Source organism: Xiphophorus couchianus, chromosome 11, assembly GCF_001444195.1.
Source record: "Xiphophorus couchianus chromosome 11, X_couchianus-1.0, whole genome shotgun sequence".
Classification (NCBI taxonomy): Eukaryota; Metazoa; Chordata; class Actinopteri; order Cyprinodontiformes; family Poeciliidae; genus Xiphophorus; species Xiphophorus couchianus.
The window spans coordinates 10081685-10109669 of NC_040238.1; the positions used below are offsets into that span (position 1 = coordinate 10081685).

Below are 27985 nucleotides of genomic sequence, written 5' to 3' on the forward strand. Positions count from 1 at the left end.
TCCGGGCGGATCTCATCCACCCCCGGGGCCTTGCCACCGAGGAGCTTTTTAACCACCTCGGCGACCTCGTCCCCAGAGATTGGAGAGCCCAACCCAGAGTCCCCAGGCTCCGCTTCCTCAGTGGAAGGCATGTTGGTGGGATTGAGGAGGTCTTCGAAGTACTCTGCCCACCGGCCCACAACGTCCCGAGTAGAGGTCAGCAGCACACCATCCCCACTATAAACAGTGTTGGTGCTGCACCGCTCCCCCCCCCTGAGACGCCGGATGGTGGACCAGAATCGCCTCGAAGCCGTACGGAAGTCTTTCTCCATGGCCTCTCCAAACTCCTCCCACGCCCGAGTTTTTGCCTCAGCAACCGCCCGAGCCGCATGCCGCTTCGCCCGCCGGTACCCATCAGCTGCTTCTGGAGTCCCACAGGCCAAAAAGGCCCGATAGGACTCCTTCTTCAGCCTGACGGCATCCCTCACCGAAGGTGTCCACCAACGGGTTCGAGGGTTGCCGCCGCGACAGGCACCGACAACCTTGCGGCCACAGCTCCGATCGGCCGCCTCGCCAATGGAGGCACGGAACACGGTCCACTCAGACTCCATGTCCCCCACCTCCCCCGGGACGTGTTCGAAGTTTTGCCGGAGATGGGAGTTAAAGCTCCGTCTCACAGGGGATTCCGCCAGACGTTCCCAGCAGACCCTCACAACACGTTTGGGCCTGCCAGGTCTGACCGGCTTTCGCCCCCACCACCGGAGCCAACTCACCACCAGGTAGTGGTCAGTGGACAGCTCCGCACCTCTTTTCACCCGAGTGTCCAAGACATACGGCCGCAGATCCGATGAAACGATGACAAAGTCGATCATCGAACTGCGGCCTAGGGTGCCCTGGTGCCAAGTGCACATATGGACACCCTTATGCTTGAACATGGTGTTCGTTATGGACAATCCATGGCGAGCACAGAAGTCCAGCAACTAACTTATGGCCTATTAAAAAGGTTTCTCTATAGCAACGGATTCCACAGGGAGTTTTAATTCATAAAACATCTATAAAGCATCTACAACAAGTTTTTTGGAGGAAATTGTATAATATTAGTTTCAGAATTCAGTTTCTCTTTGAGATCAATAAAGTATTTTTGATTTGAATTTGAACCTGGAAACATTGTCCCCACAGAGACATTTTACAGTGTGAATGCTTTTCCACAGAATGAACCGAGATGCTAGTCTGGACTTTAACAGAACTTAAAAAAATAATTTCAAAAGACCTGAGAATAGGGCAGAGGATCCTATTTCAAAACACAATATAACTGAAAATCTGACACTAGAAATGGAAATTGGTGCTCTCCATCCAAAAATGACTGAGCTTGAGTTTTCCTGTGTCAAGACTGTAGTCTCAAGATGTGCAAATCTTCCAGAGACATGCCCTAAAAGATTTACAGCTGTGGTTGCAGCAAAATATTGACTCAGAAAGCCTGATTACAAATACAAACCCCGCTTTTTAAGTTTATTTTTGCATTCTTTTCCTTCCATTTCACAATTATGGCTTTCTTTGTGTTGGTGTGCACATTAAAATCCCACAGAAACATACAGAAATTTGGAGTTGTAATGTGACAAAAAAATTCCAGGGAGGTTGATACTCTGAGAAGGGGAAAAAATATATTTTTCTAAAAACATAAAGACAGCATCTGCATATTTCCTGCCCTAACTGGACAACTGGACTGTGCCAATATAAATAAAGCTCATATTGGCCACATGCTGGGGGTCTTTATGGTCTTTGCCTCTTTTTCTCATTTAACTGTTTAGGGATCCAACTCCACAAATTAAAAGAAAACCCACCAATCAAACATGTACACCCACATTTTTATCAACATGGTGACATTTCAGATAATCTCTGCCCTGCAAGCACCTTTGCCCCCTGTTCCCTACCTCCCATAACACATTCATTGACATGCACATACATACATGCTGCAGCATCACCAACTTCTACCCATCCATCTCTCCCTATCAGCTGCTCCCTGCTGCCGTTGTTTTTAAAGGTCAGCGCTGTTTGTTTGCTCAGAGGCCCATCGTCTGATAGCGTGTTGGACTGCGCCTCCCCCTCCTCCCTCATCTTAACCTGAGCCGTTATCTCAGCCGACTCCCTTGGCAACTCCAACCTTGTCTTTTAAAAGGAACACTTCCCAAGGAAATTATGGAGACGCTGGCAGATAGTCCACATCTCCATCTGTCAGGGCGAAAACCACAGAAATGACAGGACGGCGCTTGGCGGCTTTAGGCAGATTCCAGCTTCCCCAGGTTCAAATCCATCATGTGACCTCCAGTGTCCATCTCAGGCCCATCAACACAGCATCCGACAATTAATTAGAGGTGACATCATAACAGCATTCTGGAACAAAGGCAAAAAGAGGAAGGATCCATAAACTTCTCTAGTGAACAGCGGCTTGATTTTCATTGTGAAAGGCAGAGGAGGTAGTAAATAGTTACAATTACTTCAGTAATATTATGATGAAGTGTTGCTACTCTTACTTGAGTACAAGTCCTGGATACTGTAACTACTGTGAGAACCGTCACCGAATGAAGAACAAACATTTCTTAATCAAAAATGCATGTTGATGTTCCAATATTGATTTGTAGATCAAGTGATTAAAGGGTAAACACCACGACTGGCTGCATTTCCATTACAAACGTGCACAAAACTTTGTCAATATTCCTCTAATGTAAAAAAAAACAACACAATTTTGCAATTGTGGTTTGTCCACTAAATACGAAAAATCACATGTGAAAATGTTTGTTCACACAATAGGTGATTAAAAGAAACCATACCTCGGCATCATCCTCATTATTCTCCAACTACTTCCTGTCGTCTTCTATTTTGTGGTTTGCGCCAGTGGCAACATCCGGTTGTTGATCATGTGACTCGTATGATGCAAAAAAGTGTTTCCATTGCAGTTTTGCAAAATAAACCAATTTCAATATGGTAAAAAAAAAAACACCTCATCCTAGTGACAAAAAAAAATTATTAAAAAATTAAAGTTTATTTGAAATACTTGAAATGTTCCCATTAAGCTAATTTATTTGAAGGTGAGAAGAAAAACAAACAAAAACAAATAGAATGAGAGAGGAAGGAAAGCTTGATCAGTAAACTGAAACAAATAACAATCCAACTAAACACATCTAAAGCACAAATAATGAGAATAACAAAACTAACACAAGACTAAAATCTCATTATCTAAGAATGATTTTGTGCAAAAAGTATAATGAACATATTTTGTATAGCCCATAGACCTACCTGAACCTGTTCAAGGAAGCATAATAGCAGCCATGTTTTTGGATGTTTTGAGCCTGAAACCTATTCTGATGAAATGTCTCCAACAACTGTTGGAGGAAAACTGCTAATTATTGCCACTGCAATAATTAGCAGTTATTGCAATGGCAATAACTGCTAATAACTGTTAGCAGTTATTACAACACAAGGAAAGTGCTAATTTCCAGACACTTGGTGGAGGTCTTATAGGGAGTGCCAAAGATGTTGAGCTTCCGAGGAAATTGACCTGAAACATATTGTCTTCAGATTTGCGTGGCAGTGGGAAGTGTGCGTCCAGTAGACAGTGGTCCCCAGGTCTGGTGCTCAGGGCCCACTGTCCTGTATGTATTAGGCATTTCCCTGTTGCAGCAAACTTGACTTAAATAACTTGATGGTTTGCTGAGGATGTAACGCAACCTTTGGATATGTGGGACCCCTACTGTAGAGAACATTGCTGCAGTAATTGAGCTGAGATGGTTCAGTTTAATGATGGGCAGAGTCAGAGTCTACACCAGTGAGCTTTAATGCATTTCTTTTGATGCCATATAGCTGCCTTTTAGTGGTCTGTCAAACATTCTTAAAGCCCTTCAGTGTCTTTGCACCAGAGCTGGCTAGACTACCCAAACATTATACTCAAGTAGGATTAAAAAGTAGCACTTCAAGAAATTACTGAAGAAAAAGTAAAAAAAAAAAAAGTTTTGTAAAAAGGCCAATTGAATATTGAGTGGCAGCAATACAGCAATAAAACCAGCTGACCAAAGGTGCTGGAACTCTGCTTGAGTTGCTAGGTGACAGGCTAGGCTTGGCTGGAGTTGCTAGGTAATGACACAGTGCCTGTTGATTATACATTCGGGAGGCTTTTGAAAAAACACATTTTCCAGACTCCAAAAAACATTTCCTTATTGTCAAAATATGGTTGGGTGCTTTTTTTTAAGTACCTGTGTTGTTTTTACAAGCAGTGGAGACCCAAACGGTAGACTAAAAATGCACAAAATGTGAATTTTGCATATTGAGTCCCTTTTAAGATTAATTGGTCTCTCAAAATTGGTCTTTGGGGTGAATATGTGCATGTTCTTTCTGTCCTGTCTGTCTCTGTGTTGCCCTGCGATGGACTAACAACCTGTGCAGGATGTATCCCTCCTCTCACCCAGTGATCACTGGAGATAAGTACCAAATCCCCATGACCCTGCAAGGATAAGCGGGTATAGACAATAGATGGATGGATAGGTTTAAAGCTTCAAACAAGCTCAAACAAGAGCATGAGAGAAAGAAAGCAAGAAAAACAAGAGAATGGAAGAAAAAATGGCAGAAGGTGACCAGGGAAAAGGTTTTGTATTGGTGGGATAAACTGTGTACATTTGTGTGGGGATGGAGGGCTGGGGGTTAAAGTCACAGATTTTAAATCAGTTCTTTGGCCTTTAACGGGCGCAACAGAAGCCCAGTATGAAAGTACAGAACAAAGAGGGCAGCAATGGCTTCGACCAATTAACATTCCTGCAGCCTTTATGAGCCGCCGGGACACGCCCCTTCGATCACACCTCATAAAAGTCACAAACATCAATTCTTGAAAACCATAACTGTCATTATAATCCCATTAAAAACAACCCACTGAGCAATTCGCATTGAACACCAGAGCCAAGTGTTCCAACAGTGGGGAAGGATTCCCTCCGCAGGAGCACAAAGCCGACCAAAGGAGTTGGGAGGTTTACTGGGAGCAACTGGATAAAATATGACATGATTATGACAACAAAAGTTTACCACTCAACAGAAGAAGTTTAACCTGTCTGTAGCTTACTTCACCTTTATAGAAGGAATTCGGAAACCTGAGAGGCAAAAAACCAAGGCTCCGTCTTCACCACAAAAACTTTAAAGATGAAGCTGGATCTACAGACCCCCTGCTCAGTAACTAGGGTAATGTTTCTTGATTTATTTTATGCAGTTTCATCCAAAACATCCTACAGAGTGTATTTTTTCAACACTTTCGATGATTAGACATGCTTTCTAGCCGTTCCACACGGGAAACCAAGACCTCCCTCTCATTAGTAAGACTCGAACCTCGTCCTGGGGGATCCGAAGGCCTCCCCAGTCCAGAAAAGACCCACCCAACATTTACATGTGGGGTCCATATGGGTAGGAAATAGGCTGGAAACTGTGTGGGATTGTCTACATAAGCTTAATACAGAGCAACTCAAGGCAAAAATAAATACAAGACAGACTACTGCCACTAAAAGCTAGTCCAGGAGAAGTGACTCAATGCAGTTCACTGGGTTTCCTTTGGATACAACACATTTTGAAATTTGAATAAAAAACCAAACTTGTCTGCATTGTTTGATAAATTGGACAAATTTGTAATGTTTTTAATATCTGCCTGTATAACAGGATTGGACTGCAGCAAATTTAGTTGTGAATTGGTTTTTGATTTTTTTTTTTTATCCATAAAAATAATCAGTAACACTTTATTTGACTGGATGAGACATAACACACTGGATGTGTGTTATGTCATAAACATGACACACCACCTGCCATGAACATGAAGGAGTCTTTATGAATGTCTTTCATTGTGTGATGAAGTGTCACTCGGTAAATAACAACACTTAATGCAAAGTTGGGACTTTTAATGAACTTTCCATGCACCCTTTAGAGCAACTTTGCATGAAAAATGTCATTATTTAATTACACTTCATCACAACAGTCATAAACATGTTATGTCATATTTATGACAGTGTCATGTCAGTCTTATAAACACCACATCAAATAAAGTGTTACCAAATATTTACTATATCTTAAAATGTCTAGAAAATCATCTACGACAAATCAAAATATTAGAATCTTACATTCTAGATATCTGCATTGGTTTATTAAGATCCCATGACAATGAGCAATTGCCTTATTTATATTATAAAGTAGTTGTTTTTGTTAGAAACAACTGGGTAATATGTACATAAATAATAAACTTACGTAATATTTTTTTTTTTTTTTAACTTTCTCCAAATTACAGATTTCTATGTCAGACGAATACACCAGTCTCACCCAGCATGTCCCACAATGACCTCACCACTTGATGAGAAACAAACTGAAAAGGCAACGACTCCACCTGGTGGCTGTGAGACTTCATTCAAAACAAATGCAGCCAAACCCAAAATGATCTTTCCCCAGGACTAATTAACTTTACATTACCGTTTCTTACAACTGGAAAGGGAAAATTGGTACAAAATACATAAATATCAAGAAAAAAGATATGATTACTTGTTTGAAATAAATGTGAGTAATTAGAGCAAAAGTTCTCTGTAACCTAACATTAAATTAGTTTAATTCTGAGTTTTGTGTCCAAGGTTTGAGTCTTTCAGAGATTATGTTTCAGGGAAAAAATAAGCTTCAGTTTGTTCATTCTCAGGTATTCTGCTTTTTCTAATAACTTTACAAAACTTTCATATTGAATGTGTTGCTGAGTTGTGTGCAGATCTGTTCTCGAGCAGGTCAAAGTTGAAATTTCCTGAACTTTGACCCTTGGCCACTGTGATGAATACTCACCCAGCTAATAGACAGGATATCTATCAAACTGCTCCGGTCAATGTGGTCCTTCAGTATTTTTTTCTCTTCCCCTCTGTCTCACTATGTCAGGTTTACCACTGGAAAATGTTTAAGTTTTGTAGATAAAATAACCATTATCTGTTTTTTTGCTGATCTTGCTCGACAAGGTTGATTGCAGATTTCTGGACACACAAATATCACCCAGTTTGATGAAGCATAGGTTTGATTTTTGCTACTGAATGCTGCTTGATTCATAATTTACAGAAGAGAGGATGCAATTCAGATCAATAACATTTACTAAAGCATTTTTTAGGAAACATTTTACTTTTATTAGTAGTTTCCCTGCACTTTTTAATTTTGCTTGACTAATACTATTTTGAAGTATTGCTACTCTTATTTGAGGAAATTTTCAGAATACTCACTTCACTGAATGAAGGGGGAAAAAACATGTTTTAAACAAAATGGGTGAGACACAGACGTAGAGTTTACGGTAAAGTGAGACCTCTCAGTTGTACACCAGCTTTGTTGTTCTAATGTGATTTTTCATCTGCGACTCATTTGCTGAGCCTCCTGAGTCATTTGTGTCTTAAGTTTTACATTGAAAACATGTACTGTATGTGGAAGTGTTTCTTGTTCTTAAAATAATTTTTGTGATTGTTATTTATTTGTGATAGCATTTCATTTTAGTCTTTAAAATACTAGAATTCACAAAAAACTTATTTAATATTTTACAATGAAAAGATTTGTTTACTCTGAATAGTTGAATAATTTCTTGGATGTTTTTTCTTTTACTTTTATTTACTCAAGTGAAATTTTTGCCGACTCCACCCACCTCTGATCATTTATAGCAGCATAAAAACTTTCATTTTAGGAGATGAATTTGACTTAGCGTAGACATTTGGATGCATGAGTTTCCTTTATTGTATCTTCCTAACTTCCAACAAAACGAATAACAGAACAAAATTCACATTTAAACTGAATAATTACAAGTCATCCGTAAGTATTGTACAATTTTCAGACCCTGGTTGTATCAAGACAAAGTTTAAACACAAATCCAGGTAAAAAAAAAAAAAAAAGGCAAAAGTTTTCGGACATTAAATATATAAAACTAGATTCCTTCACTCTTCACTGTGTCATAAATCAACATATCTTCACAATTCAGTTTTTGCACATTAGTATATTCTAGTTCTCTACACATCGTTTAAACATGGAAGCTCCGACGGTCAGAATGAGCTCATACGGTTTTTGCGTTAACCAAGACGACGTCGCGCTTCCTTCTCTGCATCTCTCTGGATATTTGACACCAAACGCAGGGCGTGCAGAAGGTGGCGCACACACAGTCCATCGCAACGGAGCCCTGTGGATCAGACAGGTTCATTTGATCAAGTTAGACCTAGAAACTCAAACCTTTTGCTGAATCTGTCACGTATGTTTTCCACTTTACTTTATTTTAAACCCCCATAAATAGTCATAAAACTGTGGTTCTTTAAAGATGACAACATGTTGCAGGTATTTCAGATCAGTTTTCCTTTTCTCAAAAGGTCATGTAACATTTGTGGCTATAAACAAGCTTCATTTGACTGGACTGAGGGCCAAAATGTCTCTTTGGACTGTAACGGTTGCAGTTCCAGGTCTAGAGAAACTTACAAAGTCATTCTGGGACTCTGGTGAACCACATCGAGAGACATGATCTTCACACCGAGGCAAAATGAAACAGACGTTGGACCAAACTTACTCCAAGAAAACATGAACGGCTCATCAAAGAGATGAGAGAAAAACCCAGAGCCAAACCTAAAGCTCTGCAGACCAAAACTGACATAAGTTCTCTAGCATGAAATCTTGAATCTGGCTATCAGTTAGTGACATTAAGAAAGAATAGTCCAAATCTGAATGACTTAAAAAATATAAAATAAGGATTTAGAGTGGGTGGAATGAGAGGCTGGAATTAAAACTAGTCTTTAAAGACGTTTGGGCCAAAATTCCTCCACAGAATCTTCCATTGCTTAATGCCAATGATGGCTCAACCAGTTATAAGTTGGTTTTTTTTAGCTGCATATCTACTTCCTGTTTCTCTCTGCTCACTTTCTGTCTTATTATTGTAAACAAAGGTCACTGCCACTACTACAAAACTTACATTGATTAACTAGGAAATATGATTTTTCATGCTTGATTTTTGTTTTATGAGTGACTAACAACAAATCCAGCCCAAAATTATTTCCAAATGATTGAAGGAATACATCTTTGTCATGTACCTCGATGTTGTAGCGCTCTCTCACGCTGGTCCTCATGGACATGGTGATGGGCGACAACCAAGCTCTAAAGAACTCCAGCAGGGGGAGACAGAGACACTCGCCATGCTCTTTGGAAGTCATGCAGGCAAAGCAGGGGCAGCACCAGAAGCCAAGACAGCCTGGGAGGGCAATAGAAACACAGAAAAGGCTCACAATGATGTACTCACAGATGATTGACACAAATGTTCAAAAACAATAACATGGCATGTTGTTATTATTAGTAAGGAATGAAGAAGTCCTGGAAGCCACCTGATTACCTTCAACCCTCACATATTTCCTCTAAAACTGCATTCAGGACATACTTTCACTGTGGTGTCATCTCCTTTCTTTTCGGTAATTAATTGGGTGTTTATGCAGAACAAGCTTCAGATCAATTTACAGTACATTTATAAAGGGGATCACCTTCTTACATGATTTCATGTCTTCCGTGCAGTTACAGATGCCGCTCCCCCACTCATGAGAGTTTGGGACATCCACTGGGTCTTGGTGAGGCTGGCGGATCACGATTTTTTCCATGACAAAGTCTACAGGGTGAAAGAAGTAAGACAAAGCATTTAGGTAGATCGCAAGTATTCTTCTTGTAATAAGTGTTTTAGTTTCAGCCTAAAACAAAACAATCCATTAAAGCTGACCAAACGTTTGATCATAATTTCATGCTTGTCATCAGTTAAAATCCCTGACGTTGTCTTGTGTAGATAACAAACTGACCGTCAAGAGACAGAGATGTCAAGATTACACAATAAATATCTATTTTTTCTAAGAAATGTAATTCTTCGCATAACATCTAGGTAAAAACCTAAACAACTTGTTGGCTTAGAAAATTACTAATTTTGTGTCTCAAATCCCTCATAAGCATTTGTAGATTTTTTTTTTTTCCCTTCACATATGTATTTAAGAAAGAATATACTGTAGCTTTCTCTTACATATTTAAAATTGAAATAAGTGATGGACAATTAGGCCTCTCATGATAACAAAATTTTGCTGGACGATAGCTTGTCCAAGACGTTATTGTGATAAACAATAATATTGTTGTTTTGAGGTCATTTTCAAGTAATATAATGTCAATGGCACAGTAATGTAACACATTAACAAACTTCAATAAACTTTACATTCTAATGAACTGGAGCTGGAAGACATATTACATATCCAAAATAAAAAAAACATTTAAAAAAAAAAAAAAATTGAATTATGAAGTCTGTCTAAACAAAATTGTTCTTCAATTAAAATGCCCACTTGAGAAAAAAACCACCAGACTGAAGACTTTTGTCATCCAGTTCTTGGTAAAAAAAATAAATAAATAAAATAAGAGAGAGAACAGGGAAAAACAATAAATCATGCTAATGGAAATTATCAAGCTTGTATTAATTTATTATGCAATTAATGGATTTATTGTGACAGGCCTATGAACAAACATTTTAATCTGACTGTCTCACCTTTTTTGTGGTTGATAGTTGAGTTTTGAGTCCGGACGCAGCAGATCCTGGCTCTAGAATGAAGTACCTTGAGTCTGATATGTCATCACATCTCCTCAGAGAGCAAACTGGATATACTGGTTGTTCCTGCACTAACTATCCTTCTTCCCCCACCTATTTCTCATAAGCCATGGCTCAATCAAATGCAGGGTTGGGCAACTCAGTCTTTCGGCACGTCAGAGCATGAGGTGGAAAAAAATGCTGTGACTCCTGAAACTCCATTCCTAAAGGTCTTTGCGTTGAAAGCATTGTCTACTGTGTGGATGGATAATAAATAGGATGGGCTATACACAGAATAGAGTAACCGATTGTACTGAAATAAGAGTTGCAACTACGTCAAGATACTCAAGTAAAAGTAAAAAAGAAGCCGTCTAATAAATGACTCAAGCAGGAGTAAAAACACATTTAGAGAAATGGCTCCTCAGGTATTAAATAACTGATCATAACATCGGATTTAATATTTTAAAGGATGTCAAACGGACATCAAACAGACAAACATACAAACCTATGTGCAAATTCTGGTAATCTGAAGACTAAAATGAATTACATTAATACAAATAAATAGTATAATAATGAAAATAACTACGGAAGAGGATTAGGGCAACTGGAGAAAAAAATGTTTTTTCTCAGAATTCTGAGAAAAAATTCTGCATTTTGACTTGACCTACATGAGACACAACAGGTTCAGAGTACAGAAATTGCCATGAGTACAACAAAGCTGGGGTAAAAACAAGAGGTCTCACTTCAGCATAAACTGTAGCTGTGTGTCTGATGCATTTTTTGGTTCAAACATATTTGCTCTTCATTCAGTTATGTTATGTATTTTATTTAAGTGACAGTAGTAATATTTCATAATGATACTCACGCAAACTGAGTAAATGTGACAAGCTACTGGCCCTCTGTCTGTTAATGAATTTAAAATAATTTTTTGAGACCCAAGTGACGGCTAAAATCCAGAAGTTAGATGAAAATGTTTCCCATGTGAATCAGATTTCTATTCATTCATCTGTCTTCCCTTCTTTGCTTCTTTGACCAATAGTTCCAAAATCAATCTTTATTTTAGGACTTTTGTGTAAGGAAACAGAATTTTGAGAAGTCAGTGTTTGGCCATCAAACATATAAACAAAACACAACCATGGGGCCCTGTACTCATTTTTTTTATTTTCTCAGATATTTGTTGCCAACTTCTTTTATGAACATTTGTTTACACAAAGATTATCAACAACGGTAAAAAATAAAGTTATTCTTTTTACACAGTAAAATCAGAAAAGCTGTTAATGTGTCTTTTTGTGCCCTCTAAGTCAATACTTTGTGAAACCGGATTTCCATACTGTTACACCTGCAAGTGTTTTGGGAGTGTGTCTCTGAGAGCTTTGCACATCATGAGACTTGAGTTTTCTGCTCAATAAATCAGGTTGAGTGAGATTGCATTTGAGAGCACCTGTGAACAGGTTCTTAGTCGAACCTGGCTCAAGATTTTTGGCTCTAACACATAAACACATAAACATGTTTTCGCAAGACAACTAAACCCACACACACTCACACCAAAGGGCAATTTAGAGAGACCAAGCAATCTGGTAGTCATGTTTTTGTGAGGGAGTCAGAGTTTAATCATGCTCATATTTGTAAAAAGTGGAATTAGTCAACTTTTTAATCACAAAATGAATCGTTAATATTCATTACATTGCATAGCTGACTAACGTTAAACTAAGGATTTGTTTGAGTTTGTTTGAGCTGATGAAGCAAATTATTATCCGGCCTTTTAGGTTGACTCAGAAGCTAATATGTTGCTTATGTAATTATTCACTTTGGACACAAGATCGCCAGCAGGAGGGCAGCAATGATTCACCTAAAACTATGTTCTCAGCTTTCTGTTGAAGATGAGTTGGAGTTTTGTTGGTAGTTACTAACAAATGACCTCTGGAAAAGAAAAGAACAAAAAAAATGTTCAGGCTTTTCAGTCTGAATGGCACAAAGGGAGGCCTGGCTTTGTGGTGGTGCTTCATTGAAGAAGCAGTTTTTTTTTTAATGTTTGCTGTTATGCAGGATCTCAGACAAGCAGTGCTTTTTAGAACCAAACTATGCAAAAAAGACTTTCATCTCTGGATTTCTTCTCAATAGAGAGTCAATAAATTGAAGGTCAACATGGATGATTTTATTAAAGAAAACTCATAGATCTCATTTTTCAAGTAAAGTAATAACATTTCTTTTCATATCATGGTGTCTCTTATAGAAAGTCCAGTTTGATATATGTTGATTTAGAATATCTACTAACAGTGATGGTTATGACTTCAAGATCCAATTTTTTAGAACGAATACATAGAAATCTGCAATATCATTTACATTTTGGACATTTTTAAGTGAATTAAGAAGTCAAACTCTTTTAAATAATTACCAGCTTCACATGTAAAATGTCTAGTGAGATATAACGTTTTTATATTTCCTGCATCCTCATTGTTTTTGCTTCCTGCAGTGTCAGATTTCTTCATGCTGTTGTACTGGGAAAAAGTCAAACCTTTTCAGTTTTGTGGTCCTGCCCCCATGTAAGATGCCAAATATGATAACATCGTATTACCAATGAAGTGTTTATTCTTTAATCAGGAAAACATTCCATCCTTAAAGAGTGAAGGCTCAAAAGATTCAAAAGTCAAAAACTTTCAACTTTTGAGCCTTTGAGAAAATCAGACTTTTTTCTAGAACATTTTTAACATTAATCTCAAGATTTCTGAGTTCTTTGGCAGAAATGTACTCCTCCTCTTTTTCTATATACAAGGACCGTAATACGTCGTCATAGTTACCTGATTAATAAACTGCTATCATCTTCAATGTGAAGGCCTCAGACAGCTCCACCAATCCCATCATGATGTTCAGTTCAACAGGTAAGAGTCAGCCAAACTAAATGTCTAAGGTTTAAACTTCTTCAACATTTTGAAGGAGTTTAAATCTTTAAGGTTTACAATCAAAGCTTAAACCTTTGACTTTTAACTTTGATTAGATTACAAAATCCAATTGGTTTTGTAATTAGACTTCACAGAAAATGTTATTCAGTTCTTCTTTATTCATTTAGATTTATCAGTAATTTACTGTACTGATATTAGAAACAAGATATGACAACACCAGGTAAAGTTACCATCTGGTTTGTAACTTCTATTGGGTCATATTCTTTTCTAGATATATATTTATAAGAAAGAACTACTTTTATTTTCCTTTTCATATGCACTAATGATTTAAATGATTGAGAAAATCGTGAAACTTTTGTTTGGAACAAATTTGACAAATAAAGCTACATCTGATCTAAATCTGCTAAATATATTTTAGATTAATATTTAAATCTTTACTGTTTATACAATACAGTAAGTACTGAGGAGCCTGGAGAAGTACTGAGGAGAAGGTGGATAACTAGAGACATCTGGTGACTAGAAACAGCAAGACATGATAAAAACACAGCAGTAAAATAAATCAGAAATATTAAAGTTTTAGCTTCTTTTTTTTATTTTTCTACATTTTTCCAGATTGTTTCTACAAGTATTTAGTGTGATTTAGGCAAGCTAAACCTAAATATATTTGAGAAAGTAAAAGCCGCCAGTCCAGGAGTTTTATTTCTGTTCACCAACTAAAATTTAAGATTGTTTAATGTATGGAATTTAAGACCTGTATTGTGGTAGAAATGTACAAAAGAATGTCATAAACAAACACTTTGTATAATTTGGTAACAGAAGAGAGAAAATGGCAAAGATGAACATTGTCCAGCCCACTGGTGATAGATTTGCACTTACCCATAATGGACGCAGCGTTTCCCCCACAAAACTTGCTAAGTCCAGCGGTCGAGGCGGCGAGTCGGTAAACCATGTTTTTGTATTAAAAGATGTTAAATAAGCAGGAAATGTAAAAATATTACTGGGTAATTATATGTTACTGGAATACATCACCAGTGAAATGCTATTTAAACCTACAACTAGTCTTAAAAACAACTAATCAAAAAATATAATTAAAATGAATATTAATTATTTGCACTTCTGTTTAATCCAAATTAAGTCAGTGGCTCCATAAAACCCCTAGGGCTTCAGGGGCCCATAAATGCTAATATTTTAACACAGACCACAGATACATAAATGTAACATTTGTTTATTGAGATTACCAAGGCTGCTAAGTTTGATTTAATGATTTCAGCATACATAAATTCAAACATTTTAAATTGTTTAAGTAAGCTTTTATGGAGCTGGCAAGCTTGCTTTGTAAAAGTTCAAAGAACAATATTCATAGTTAGATTATTTTGTTACCATAGCAACAATCTGATGCTATGAATTTGATCTTTGAGTTTGAGATCTGTTTGTTCACAAATACAAATTAGTAAACTGCAATTATAATTGATTGTTTTTAGGTTGGCCAATTAAACTATCCCCCTTCTCCCAAATTAAATCTAACACAGAAGCTGTTAGAGGTGCTGATGTTTTTAGCAGGAAGAGGGGCCCCTAAGTAAAATTCTGCTCACGGCCTCATACAGCCTTGTACCGGCCCTGCGTAACAAACGGGAGACTTAACTCAATGCTGCTAATGTGGCTTTAGTGGCTCTTCCATTTCGTGTCTGTTGGGTTTTTAATACGGGCCACAGAAACTGTTTTGGTTTGTTCGAACTTTAAGGTCTGAGATTTTCTGATCTCTGCGCGGCCGCGCGCATCAACTCTGGCTGACTAAGTAGACAAAGCATTTGATAAGGTTTGATGCTTCGTGTAACCGGAAAAATGATAATAAAATAATATAAAACCAGCGTGATGCGTGACTACAAGGCGAGAGCGAAAGCTCCTCACCGGGCTGAACCTGCATGATGAGGTTAGCGCTGGTTCGTTAACCACTAACACATAAACTTTACCATTACATTATTAGTTTCCTAAAAACAAAAACAAGCAACGCTTAGCCTGGCGGGGGGCTAGTGAAGCATGGCGGGCCGCCAGGCTTATAATACACTGGAGAAAACCCTGATGGACATGAATAAACTAGCTAGCTTCATCCTTGCAGGGTGTATTAACAGTTATTTGCAAGCACTTTGAAAACAAAGTGAGGATATCTGCGCATGACTCAAAGTTTTGCTCAACAGTGAAGTCCAGTGAGAAAAAAGGAAACTACACAGACAATATTACATTAAATAGTCCTGCCACAACAATATTTAAGACGTGTGATTAACGTATTTACGGTAAGCTTTTTTTCCCAACAAATTAGATATTTTAAACCATGGCATGGTGTGTGACTTAAAGGCTTCCATACCTCAATATCTCGTTAACCTGGATGTATTACATCCATATTGGTAATTAATTAAACATGTCTTCAAAGTAAGAGAAATACATTACACACGTTAATTTTGGTTATTTATTTTACCTTTATTGGAAGAGAAAATAAAGACATATGTTGCAGGTTGAAGTAAAAAAAAAGGAGGTAGCAAGTACTGAGGCTTAGGAGAAAGTGGACAATAGGGACATCTAGTGACTGGAAATAGCAAGACAATAAAAACAGTAATAGTAATAGTATATACACCCCCCCCCCCCCCCCCCCCCCACACACACACACACACACATACAATATATATATATATATATATATATATATATATATATAGATAGATATATAGATATATATATATATATATATATATATATATATATATATATATATATCTATATATAAAGGTTTAATCTGCCAAAATCACACAAAATACTTGCAGAATCTCTATGAAGAAAATAAAATTCACTTGGAAAAATACACATTTATCTCTGATTTCTATTGCTGTTTTTATTGTCTTGCTATTTCCAGCATATGTATAAATATAGATAGATAGATAGATAGATAGATAGATAGATAGATAGATAGATAGATAGATAGATAGATAGATAGATAGATAGATAGATAGATAGATAGATAGATAGATAGATAGATAGATAGATAGATAGATAGATAGATAGATAGATAGATAGATAGATAGATAGATAGATATTCTACAAAGAAGACATAAAAACTGGTACAGTTGTATTTTAGTTATACAAACAAAACCCCGTTAGTAAACAATGTTTTTGGATTTCACCCAAATCCATTGGCCTTTATTGATTAAGTTTTAATCAAGATCATATTGCTCTGCATGATTAAGGTTCTCTATGCTGATTTAGAAACATAGATATTCTTCAGTATCCCCAGCACCAGAACACGTATCAGCCCAGGTGGTGGTTTGGAGGTTATGCGGTTTTGGCTGAGATCATGACCGGGGCATTCCTCTTGTCTATCTCCCTGGCCATCTGACACCAGATGCAGACGGTACAGAAGCTGGACAGCACACAGTCGTTAGGAAGGGAGCCCTGAGGATTAAAGTGCTTTGAAATTTAATAAATGCTTTTTTTGAACACGGTATTAATAATATGAAGGAAATAGAATAACGCCTTTGTTTATTTTTCAACTGACAACTTACATCGATGCCATAGCGGTGTCGCATGGAGACCCTCATGGCCAGAGTGATGGGTGGGACGCACCAACCAAACATATCCAGCAGGGGGAGACAGAGATGCTCGCCGTAGTCTTTAGAGGTTTTGCATGCGAAGCAGGGGAAACACCAGTACGCAAAGCAGCCTTCAAAGGTGAATCAATAAAAATAAAATAGAAGAAAAATACACAATTATGAACCGTTGTTAAACAGTTGCTATAGAATCGCATCAATGAGGAAGTCTCTGAATCTGTCTTTAATGTCTTAACCTCAGCAACTTTACTTACATGTTTTTATATCATCGAGACAATCAAACAATCCCGAACTCCACTCTCGTGGGTTCATGACCTCGACCACTTGTGTAGGTGGCGGTTGCTGGATTACTACTGTTGTTGTCATGATAAAGTCTAAAAGAGGAGAGAGAAAAACATACCCGTTCGTATACCCAAAGACATACGAATAATGAATAATTAGGAATAATTTTGTGTAGTTGCTTTGTAACTGCTCTTTGTTTTCACTTTCTATGTTAATGGCTGCTTAAACACCAACAAAACGTTTCAGCAGGATTTTGAAATTAATGTGATTTGGTTTTAAAGGGGACAACAAAATTAAATATTAGAAGCAACTCAGCAAGTTGGATTTCACAGTGCATCATCTAATTGTCACACTGATATTGATAACTTATAGGAAGAAAAACAATCCTATGAATCTTTAAATGAATAAAACGAAGCGTATGCTAGGTATATCATTTTTCTTTGAATGTTAAGTGAACTTCTCCATAATAAGACTATAATATTTAGGTTGTTGCAGCAACTGATCAGAAAGTTTGATGTCTTACCTGTTGTGCCTGAGTTCTGGGTTGAGCGTCTTCTCACAGCTGATCTCTGCTTTGAATAGCTTGGACTTGAGTCAGATCAGCAATAGGTTCCAGGATGGAGAAGTAAACCAACCAGACACACCGGTTCCTTCAGGTGATCAGATAATTTGTATACGTCTAAAACAAAGTGTTTATTTTTAACTTCTGGCAAGAAGTAATGGGTGTTGAGCCATGTCTGGTTCTACGTCTGGTGTAGTTCTGCTTTTCTGATCCACCAAAACCTTTGGAAAGAATTTCCTTTTACTTTATAGTGTATTGAACTGGGACTGCCAGAGAGAAAAAGAGATTATTTTCAAGCATATTCTTGTCAGAGAGAGAACCTCAGTTAGTGTCTCCTGGTTAAATAACGGCGAAACATCATACAATAAACAGGAAACCTACAAAGATGAGTCGTGAATGAACTTTTCACCTCCGAGGCCAAAAGCATTTCATCGGAGCGAATCATGAGAGACATTTTACCAAAACCGATGCTACAGTAATAATAAACAACCGTGAGACGTAGTTTTACTGATTTTGTTTTATTTAAATAAGTGAAAGAAAATAGCTCACAAATATTCCCACATGAAATTTCTCTTTCATATGGAAATGACAAAGTAATTTTTCCTGTAGAGCAGCATGTCAACACCCAGCAACTCTTCTGGCACCATGACCATAAACAGCCACCATTAGGCAAAAAGCTGATACTTTTAATTTCATAACCCATCAAAACATGAAGAGCTCGATAAACAAAATAATAATAATAATAATAATAATAATAATAATAATATTTAGTTCTATTTACAAATTTCCTTATGGTGTTAGCAATAGAAAAGAACATTTCTAAGTGTTCCTGACACCCAAAATTCATGGTACACCAGATGGTGAGCCATATTGGCAAAATAAAAAAAGTAAAGGCACTAAAACAGTTTTAACTTATTTTTTTTATTATTCCTATTTTTATAGACTTTAACAGCAGACTTAACAGCATGTTAACATGATAAACAGAAACAATAGGTACATTTGTGTGCTTTTTCCCCCTAAAACTTAACATGCAAAGTGTTTGAGAGCGAATCAAAACAAAACCTTTTGAGGAGGATTTGAGAAACTACAATACAAAATGAAAACTTCAAGAGGGTATCAACAAAATCATCGATCTTACCACACTAGTATAGAACCAATACCTGATATTGATATTTTGGCCGATCCACTTTTTTACAATCCTACAAGTGTAATACTGACAAGTGAATATCTTTTTTCATGTCTGAAAAATCTGAGGAAGGCTGGGATAAACCAATACTTTATCACAACCAGCCCTTAAAGACCTCTCTCACCATTAAACTGTTTCCATCCACAGACCTCTTAACGTGACATAGCACATGCCACAAACCTCTGACCACATCCATCCCGCTGTGAACATTAGAGAACAATGCTCAGACAAAAACACACCCATTTTTCAGTACGCAAAACTGAAAACTGCTAATGGAAATCAGAGAGAATAATAGACCAGCTGTCATCTGGAGCCACGGAGAACATGTCAGATAACACAATGACATAAAGGAAAAACAGCTAAAGACAAAAGTGAGATTTACATCTTAGTAGCAACAGAAACTACCTGCATTCATTCCTGTTTGACACTGGAGGCGTCTTATCACACAGTCAGTGGCAGCTAAAGTCTGGAACATTGAGAAGAAAAACTGAAATGATGTGCTTATTAAAAGATGAAAGTCAGAAAGCAGTGCTTCAGTCATTTATCATCATCAATAATTTGCACAGTAGTCGTTTTTATCCTTGACTCATTTCTGCTTTGCTTGTATTTTTGTGGCTTCAATCAGAGAGACATTATGTAGAAAAGTGACGCTCTTTCATGTTTTCTTATGCAGAAAGTTTACCTACAGTACAGTAATCACAATATCGACGCAGATGTAAAAAAAAAAAAAAAAAAAAAACTTTGAACTGTGCTTTTCTTCTGCTTTTCTATGAGTAAACTGAGATCTGGATTCCTGGCATTTGAAGCAAACTTCCACTCCTCCTCTGCTTCTCGGTACTTGAACGCTGCTACACTTGAAATGAAATGTGATTAAGATCATGGATAAAATACACAGATACATGCAGCTGGTCATTCTCAGCAGGAGGCCTGAGCTCAGCCACAGCGATAAGGTGAGAAGCTGTGTCACCACAGACTACAGGAAGTCAGCTGTAACCTCGGCAACAAGGACTCAGAATCATTTTGAATCTACTAGCACAGTGGACCACCACTTATTCACAAATTCACCTATTTAGATTTTTTATGTAGTTTATTTAACAGGTCTTTAAAAACAAGAAAACAAGCAATGTGTCTAAACATTGCTTGTTTAGACACAATTCTAAACAGTGTCAATTAAAATTGGTTTTGATTTGAATTTGGCTCGTTTTTCGCCAATTACATTATCATTTGTTCACAATCGTACGGTTTAAGTAAGAAGGTAGCGCATGTGATCTGCCTAGTTAAAAGAATTTGGAGGTGAAATGTAAAGAACTTTTTCATGAAAAAGTAACCTATTCATGAAATTATTCAAAAGTAAATGCAGATTGGAAAGCTGAAGTGCCTGTTCCTAATGCTACCTGACAGACTATTGGCTGGCGTTTGCAAACCAGCCAATCCAGGAGCAGCATTTATTTTCCTTGACAACCCGTAAGAGCAAAGATAAGACTGTAGATATTAGCTTCTGTGGTAGTGCTAAGACCAGGGTTTCTATAGGTTTAAGATGTTTCTATGACCATTATAAATGACATTTAAGAACTCTGTTGTGACACAAAAGTACAAAAGAAAAGTGCAAATAAATAAATAGTATATGTTGGCAACAGAAGTGAGCCAATGGCTAATATGAAATCATTCAGCCAACTGATGATAAATTTGCACTTACCCATGATGGACATAAATAAGCTAGCTACTAGCTTTACCCTTGCTGGGTGTATTAGCAGCTAGTTAGCGGTAGCTACAATCACCTTGAGTCACAGAACAAAGCGAAGATGTCTGCATGTGACTCAAAGGTTTTGTACAACGGTGCAGTCTTGCACAACAAAAGGAATCTACACAGAAAATATTAGATTAAATAGTCCTGCCATAATAAAATTTAAGATCTGTGATTAACATATTTAAGGCCATTTTTCCCCCGCAATGAATTTAAGACATTTCAAGTTCTTAATTTTTAGATACATCAATTTAAGACTTTGTAAGGATATAAAGACACCCTGTGTTTTCAGTTTTCACTGTGTGCAGTAATGTGTATTGAGGTGCACTTGGGGTCTTATCCATCCATCCATCCATCCATTTTCTGTTCACCCTTGTCCCTAATGGGGTCGGGAGGGTTGCTGGTGCCCATCTCCAGCTACGTTCCGGGCGAGAGGCGGGGTACACCCTGGACAGGTCGCCAGTCTGTCGCAGGGCCTTGGGGTCTTATGTATTAGTGGATTTCAGTTATTTGGGGCTGAAATCCATATAGCCCCAAAAAGGGTTAAGGTGAATATGCAACTAAATGCATATTCATCTTAACCCCTACAAATACAGATAAAAGGCTTTGGACAGAATTTGACTCTGTCACTATAAAGATAAAATACAATAGTTTTAACTCAGATTACTAAATAAAGTGCAGTTTTATGTTCTTCTAGTTGTGTCAGCAGCAGATCTGGAGGTACTGCACTATGCTGACAGCACCATCTGTGAATTCTACTGATAACTGCTTTTTGACGCTCTCCCTCTGCCTGTGACCTCAGCTGATGGCCACGATAACAGAGAGTCTCATCCTGTTGGAACTTCCAGTCTGTGAACTTTATTCCAGAGAGAGGAGAGGGGCAGCGTCGGCTCACCATGTGAGAATGACCTTTTGGGGTCAATAACAAAATGATTAGGTGTACTCTTTAAATATTGCAGGGCTACGTGTGCAACACCTGCAAACAGTGCAGTGCGTACAACGTGGCGGACTACAACCCGGACCTGCTTCCATGGCATGCTGAAGGAAAGCAAAGGGTTAAACAAGATTCATGCAGAGGCTGGAAATAAGACAAAGTGATTTTACAGACATCTCTTTTAGACTGAACACGCCTTAACTGTTCAAAATGTAAAAACCATGGTTGAATTTAAAGTCCATGTCATGTGCAGTTGATTTTTGAGTAATTGTTTGTTGAGTAATTCTGAATTTTATCTATGCAACTAAATGCATATTCACCTTAGACCAGTTGACAGTAATAGTTGGATTACTGGAATTAAAATTTTCTGCTATTTTGCCGCTCCTGTCTACATCTGAAGTGATATTTTGGTGGAGAAAACATTACATTTTAAAAATGAGTTGCTTTGTGTTGTTTCTCAGGGTTTATGTGATTTGTATTACCTGCATGCTTTCCTTAGCTCATATTAATTCAGAATTGCATTGTGCTGGTGATATACAGCTTAATATTTCTGCTAACACCTAACCACAGGCCCTTACAGTCACTAAGTGTTATTATAATATCAGTACATGCCTGGAGCTGAATGCTTCAAGCTTATTTCAGCAAATATTAAAGTCATTTTTAAGGTCAGTGAGCATTACAACTAAAAATAATGCACAAAACAGTTACTGTTATACATTCAGACTTACATTTTTACATTCACAAAAAGTACCACCAAACTAGGCAATTATGGTCTTCAATTATTGAAAGAAATAAGAGTTTCTGACAAAACAGGAGACTAAAACACTGGTGTACTTTATTAGTTTTAGAAGATGTTAGTTGTGTTTTTACTGGATTAAAAAAAAAAATTGAATCCGTCATTTGCAGTCCAGACCAACGGCGAAACAAACTGGTGATTCCGCTAAAGAGTCACCAATTTGTCACCAATCCTAACCTGTGGAGAAATAAATCTTCTTTTAAAATAATGATTTATTAAAAGAAAAAATGCTACCCAAACCAACCTAACCCTATGTGAAATAGAAACCAGGTAACCACCAAGCTTAAGCACACCAAGTTCACACGACAGCAACAATGACCAATGGCATTCCAGCGAGTTTACCTCACAATTGCTCCAAAAAGACAATTTTGAAGTGTCCTAGTCAAAGTTTAAATTATGTGGAATGACTTTAAAGAGACCATTTCTACATGAAAAATCCTTGAATGTGGCTAAATTAAAACAGTTCTTTAAAGAAGAGTGGGCCAGTTCACAGATTTCAAAGGCAGCTATCACAAACACTTGTTGGCAATTCTTGATGTTTTTCCAAAAAAAAGAAAAAAAAGGAAAAGTCATAGAGATTAAAAAATAGCACGATTTCAACAAAGAACAAGAATTAATACCAACTGTCACTGAGTGAATAATTACTGACAGTCATGTTTCTATACAACTTTCTTGTCAGAAGCTTAAATTTAGGTCAGGAATGTTCAGCTCTAAGTTGCTGACAAGTTAACATTCTCTAGCCATGGTTTGACTCAGCAGCTATCGGCTTCTCTAAGCAGCCAACGGGACTTTGAAATGAAAAACAGATGGCAGCACAGCAAGAGAAAAGAGTTGTACGCCAGCAAATTGTATCAAGATGTTGCAATGTACTGAACATAGGAGGATGATGGAAACTGGGGCAAGTTCTTGGGAGTGTCGTCACTAAATACACACACACTCTCTCTCATACACACACAGTCAGGCCACATGTTCAGCAGCCAGCCTGTTGTATCCACCACAGATGAACTGACTGAACTGTGCATAGAAAGACCAGGCAGCTGACATCTGGCTGAGAGCAGAGAGCTAGAAGTGAAGCAGAGCAGGAGTCACAGTCCACGCGATGAGATATCCTGAAAACTGATCAGGAAGCAACTGAAATCAAGTAAGTTTCAATTAAACGATGCATGCAGCAGATCAGCTTTTTATTTCTAACTTCATTTTTTGTGGTTCTGGTAAAAGAAATGAAGATAAATTCAGAAAAAAAGAAGAAGTGGACATTATTCTAGTTTAAAGGTTTGTTTTTTGTTTTTGATTTTTTTTTTTGCTTTTATGATACGAAAATGTGCGTGTGCGTGTGTGTGCGTGTGTGTGTTGGGTTTTGCAATAAAACACCAATCAGCTGTTAAAAAGATAACTGATGCTCAATGAAAATACCATCCATTTTTCTTTTGGATGGTGAAACAAGGAGACAATAGGCATCTGAGATTAAAAAGAAGAGCAGAATCCGGTCTTTCTTGCAACTGAAGACGTCTCAAGATTGGCTGAAAAAATGCTGACATCCGCATACCAGCTGAATGATGTTCTTGTTCAAAGCGATTGTTTAAGAAAAACACAGATTAAACATGGTTGATTTTCAGGAATTTCTTGATCTTTATTTCTAACTCTGTTCCTGGTTAGTTTTACGTAGCTTACTGTGATTTTCTTTAAGTGCTCCTTCCATACAGTCCCTGCATTCTGCCTTTATTTGAGTCCTTGCAATCAGTTTCAGTAGAGAGTATTTGATCTTTCTTGTTGCTGCTTCCTAAGTAGTCTTTGCTTTCAAGTTCTCTCAAAACCTTCACCTTTTGACTTAGGTTAGTCTTTTAGAGGTAATTAGGAAACAATGAGCTCAACATCTGAATCTGAGATCAATTTAAAGCACTAGGTCAGAAGGAACACCAAGTTCCTGGTTTTGACCCAAAGACTTCCCAGAAAACCTCCAGGAGGAGAAACGCATGGACCACCTTTCACTGAGCCTTTCGGATGAGGAGCAGCAGCTAAACGCCAGGCTACCTCCAGAATATGAAGCCTCTCACTAGAATGACCAGCCTAAAACCCAATTTATCAATTTTTCCAACTCAGTGATTCAGTTTTTCCATGAACATGAACTGAGCATAGCTGTCCCTGAATATGTTGAACTGCTATCTATCTTAGAGGGTTTTTTTAAAACATTGAGGACAAACGTTTTGTTCTTCATGCAGAAAAAAGTTGCAACATTTCCCTTCTAAGACAAAAACTTAGTGACTGCTCTGTGTGCAGGCAAATACCGACACTCAATAAACCCCGGGCATCACTTTACCCCTAAAGGTTCTATAAGCTGCAAGACGGGGCTTTTATGGATTGAACCTGTTAGTTTGCAGTCATTTTTTAATCCCTTTATTACCATCAAGTCCCCGTTTAAACTATTACTATATTCAAAATACAGAGAAAAATAATCCTGCAAAAAAAATATGAACAAATATATCATATAATTTCTTTGAGACCTGCAGTGACTTTTGTGACAATAAAATATTATTAGGGACAGTTTTAAGCTGTCACTTATTTTTAAACACGTTTAAGTTAAAATGAAATTCCTGCAAAGATTATTTCAACGTTTGCTTTCAGCAATGCTTTAGTTTTCAACATGTTTTGAAGGATTTGTTTTGCACAAAACAACCAAAGCATTAAAATCCAACAAGATTGTGCTTATTGAATTGTTGTTAAGGCATTTCTTCTTCCTTTTATGTCTTTTTCTGAAGCTTGTTTAGGAAATCTGGAGTCTGGGGCTGAAGGACAATAAGGAGCTTGCAGCCACCAAAAGGGTAAGATTTAAACTGCCTGAGATTCAGTGGAAAGCTTTACTCAGATTCTTATGTAGCATACCAGGGGATTTGTCTCCTGCTAGTGGAGAAAAGTTAACCTACAACCTAAATCTTAAATAATTGGGGCACAAATACTTTAGAAAGTGTTGCTAAAAACAACAAAATAGAGAAAGTTGTTCTAAACAAAACAAAAAATACACTGCAAAATTAAAGCATAGCTGCAAATATTGGAGAAAGTAACAGCAGGTTACAGCACTAAATGAAATTTAGCTTTTGAAGGAGTAAAATTTGGCCAGAAACAGAGAAAAAATGCAGATTGACAGAAATATTTTTCCATTAGATCACACAGAACGTGCATTTAAAATGTGCAAAAATTAAAAAGTATTTTAGAGGCACAAAGGTGTTGTTAAAATGGATTGAAGTGATAAAACAGCCAGAAAGAAGATGACCCAGAGGACATTTCATTGGGTAAAAAACCTATGGAGATGTTTTGAGAAAATATTTATTTATATATGAGATAAAAGTTAGATTATTAAACTCCCAATCTTTTATCAAAGATAAATAAAACTCTGCTAGGAAAAAGTATAATCGTTACCTGCTGAGCTGTACATTTCTTCTTTGTCTAAGCAGCATTTCTTGGACCTCAGCAGCCCAGAACTTGACCCTGAACAGCAGGAAAGATGGAGTGCAGCAGGGATCCAAACGGCTACAGCTTGACATTGGTCAAACCGAGGCCTCCTCCATCAACACAAAGCCAGACGGACTCTTTCCTGACCGCAGCCCGGTTGGCCCGCGAAGGACTGCTGGAGGACGGAAGAACAGGACGGCAGTTTTCTGCTCTTGGACAGTCTCCTTCTAGTTCACAAGAAAACCATGGTGCTGTCTTGAAAGGCCTGAGGATCAGGCGGTACACCGTCGTCTCCAGGAGGAAGAAGGAAACCGACAGAAAGACGAACAATGAAGAGGGAAAGCAGACCCCTCAAGGTGCCTTCACGGCAAAAATAGAAGCAGAGAGACAGAAGGTGTGTTTCAGTGCATCTGACTGTCGCCTCACATGTAGACAACCTGGAAGGTTTAAAGTTGCAGTATTACCTGTAATAGCGGAAATTTAGGCAACACTATAGTCAGGGTTCCAGACTTGTTGGTAAATTTGTGGTTTTGAGGTTTGAAAAACACCTGAAGGCTAATGTTTGGTTATTCCTAACATCAGCACTATCTAGTTTAAGAGAAAGTCTATGTTTAAGGATATTAGATTAAGCACTTGATTTAAGTACTGAGACTACAGGAGACAGCCATCAGCCTTTTATTAAATACATCACCTGAAGTCAATATTTGTATTTTGTATTTGACTGTTTTCCAACTAAGACACACTGGCTTCACCCTGCAACCTTAAGGCAGTGGCAGCGACACCCATAGTTTCAGGGGGGAAAACATTTATATGTGAACACATTTCAATTTACTAGAGATTAAAACACTGACATCTAGTGGCCATAAGTGGATGTTCAGCTGCACAAGATTTTTCCCGTTACAACCTGTAACTAATATATTTTATTTGGAAAGTAGCACATTATTATATGGGGAAGAGAACTGCCAATATATTTTTTTTAATTGTTTTTAAAAAATAGGTTTTTTATTTTAACATTTTTGTCATTAAAAACAACCTGGAAAGTGTGGAGTGCATTTCTGTCCAAGCAATCGCACAAAACCTACAAGTGTTTGATAGATCTAGGGAGACTGATGTAAGACAGACATGAAGACAAGCGCAAAATAAAATGGCTTTTGCATTATCATGCTATAATGTAATATAGTCAAGCTAAAAATACCACTGTGGTCAGTAAGTACAAATCAGCAAGAAAAACCAGTTGGTTGACTGGTTTATTTATTGTGCCCCGCCAAGTTTTGTGAATTTATTTTTGTTGAGCTAGCATGCTACTTTCATTTTGCGGTTGTTAATCTAACCAAGTACATAAAACCGAAGGTTTGCCAGAGCAGTAAAATGATAGTTTTCTGCATGTCAACTGTGTTTCTCTCCGATCTTCCAAAATTTGTACTCCTGCAAATAATATATGAACAAATATATAACATAGGCAAATGCTACATTTGTAATATATCATCTTAAGAGTCTCCACTGAGCATCTCAGGTAAGACCCTGTTGGTCTGATGTAACATAATGAAGGACATTTTATAGCCACTATCATGATAACTGTGTTCAGAGGCTCTACAGACGCTGAGCAGAGGCCCAACACTTGAAAGGACTTCATGCCAATCTTCTATATATCATAAAATTAGAATATAATAAAAAAGTTGATTTATGTCAGTAATTCCAGTCAAAAAGTGAAACTTGTATATTATGATCGTTCATTACACACAGATTGATGTTTTTCAAATGATTATTTCTTTTAATGTTGATGATTACAACTCACATCTAATGAAAAATCCAAATTCAGTATCTCAAGAAATTAAAATATTACTCAAGAAAAAAATACAAAAAAAAAAAAGGATTTTAGAAATGTTGGCCAACTGAAACATATGAGCATGTTACAGCACTCGGTGCTTAGTTTGGGCTCCTTTTGCCTGGATTACT

The 27985-nt window shown here is 37.4% G+C and overlaps 2 protein-coding genes and 1 long non-coding RNA gene across 3 annotated transcripts; 1 reads left to right on the forward strand and 2 right to left on the reverse strand.

The window, feature by feature from the left end:
* Positions 1-7710: 7710 nt before the first annotated feature.
* Positions 7711-10674, reverse strand: LOC114153841 (cornifelin homolog B-like). Its single transcript, XM_028032627.1, has 4 exons — positions 10544-10674; positions 9521-9634; positions 9072-9229; positions 7711-8176 (listed from the first exon to the last, which is right to left on the reverse strand). Exons 2-4 carry the CDS (start codon positions 9624-9626, stop codon positions 8054-8056), a joined length of 387 nt encoding a protein of 128 aa, XP_027888428.1. The 5' UTR covers positions 9627-9634; positions 10544-10674; the 3' UTR covers positions 7711-8053.
* A 5929-nt stretch (positions 10675-16603) lies between these two features.
* Positions 16604-18010, reverse strand: LOC114152580 (cornifelin homolog B-like). The gene is made up of 4 exons (XM_028030508.1): positions 17884-18010; positions 17333-17452; positions 17034-17191; positions 16604-16923 (listed from the first exon to the last, which is right to left on the reverse strand). Exons 2-4 carry the CDS (start codon positions 17442-17444, stop codon positions 16804-16806), a joined length of 390 nt encoding a protein of 129 aa, XP_027886309.1. The 5' UTR covers positions 17445-17452; positions 17884-18010; the 3' UTR covers positions 16604-16803.
* Positions 18011-23507: 5497 nt separating this feature from the next.
* LOC114153354 (uncharacterized) lies at positions 23508-27192 on the forward strand. The gene is made up of 3 exons (XR_003597311.1): positions 23508-23723; positions 25339-25401; positions 26032-27192. It is a non-coding gene; the product is annotated as an uncharacterized LOC114153354 (long non-coding RNA).
* Positions 27193-27985: the final 793 nt, after the last annotated feature.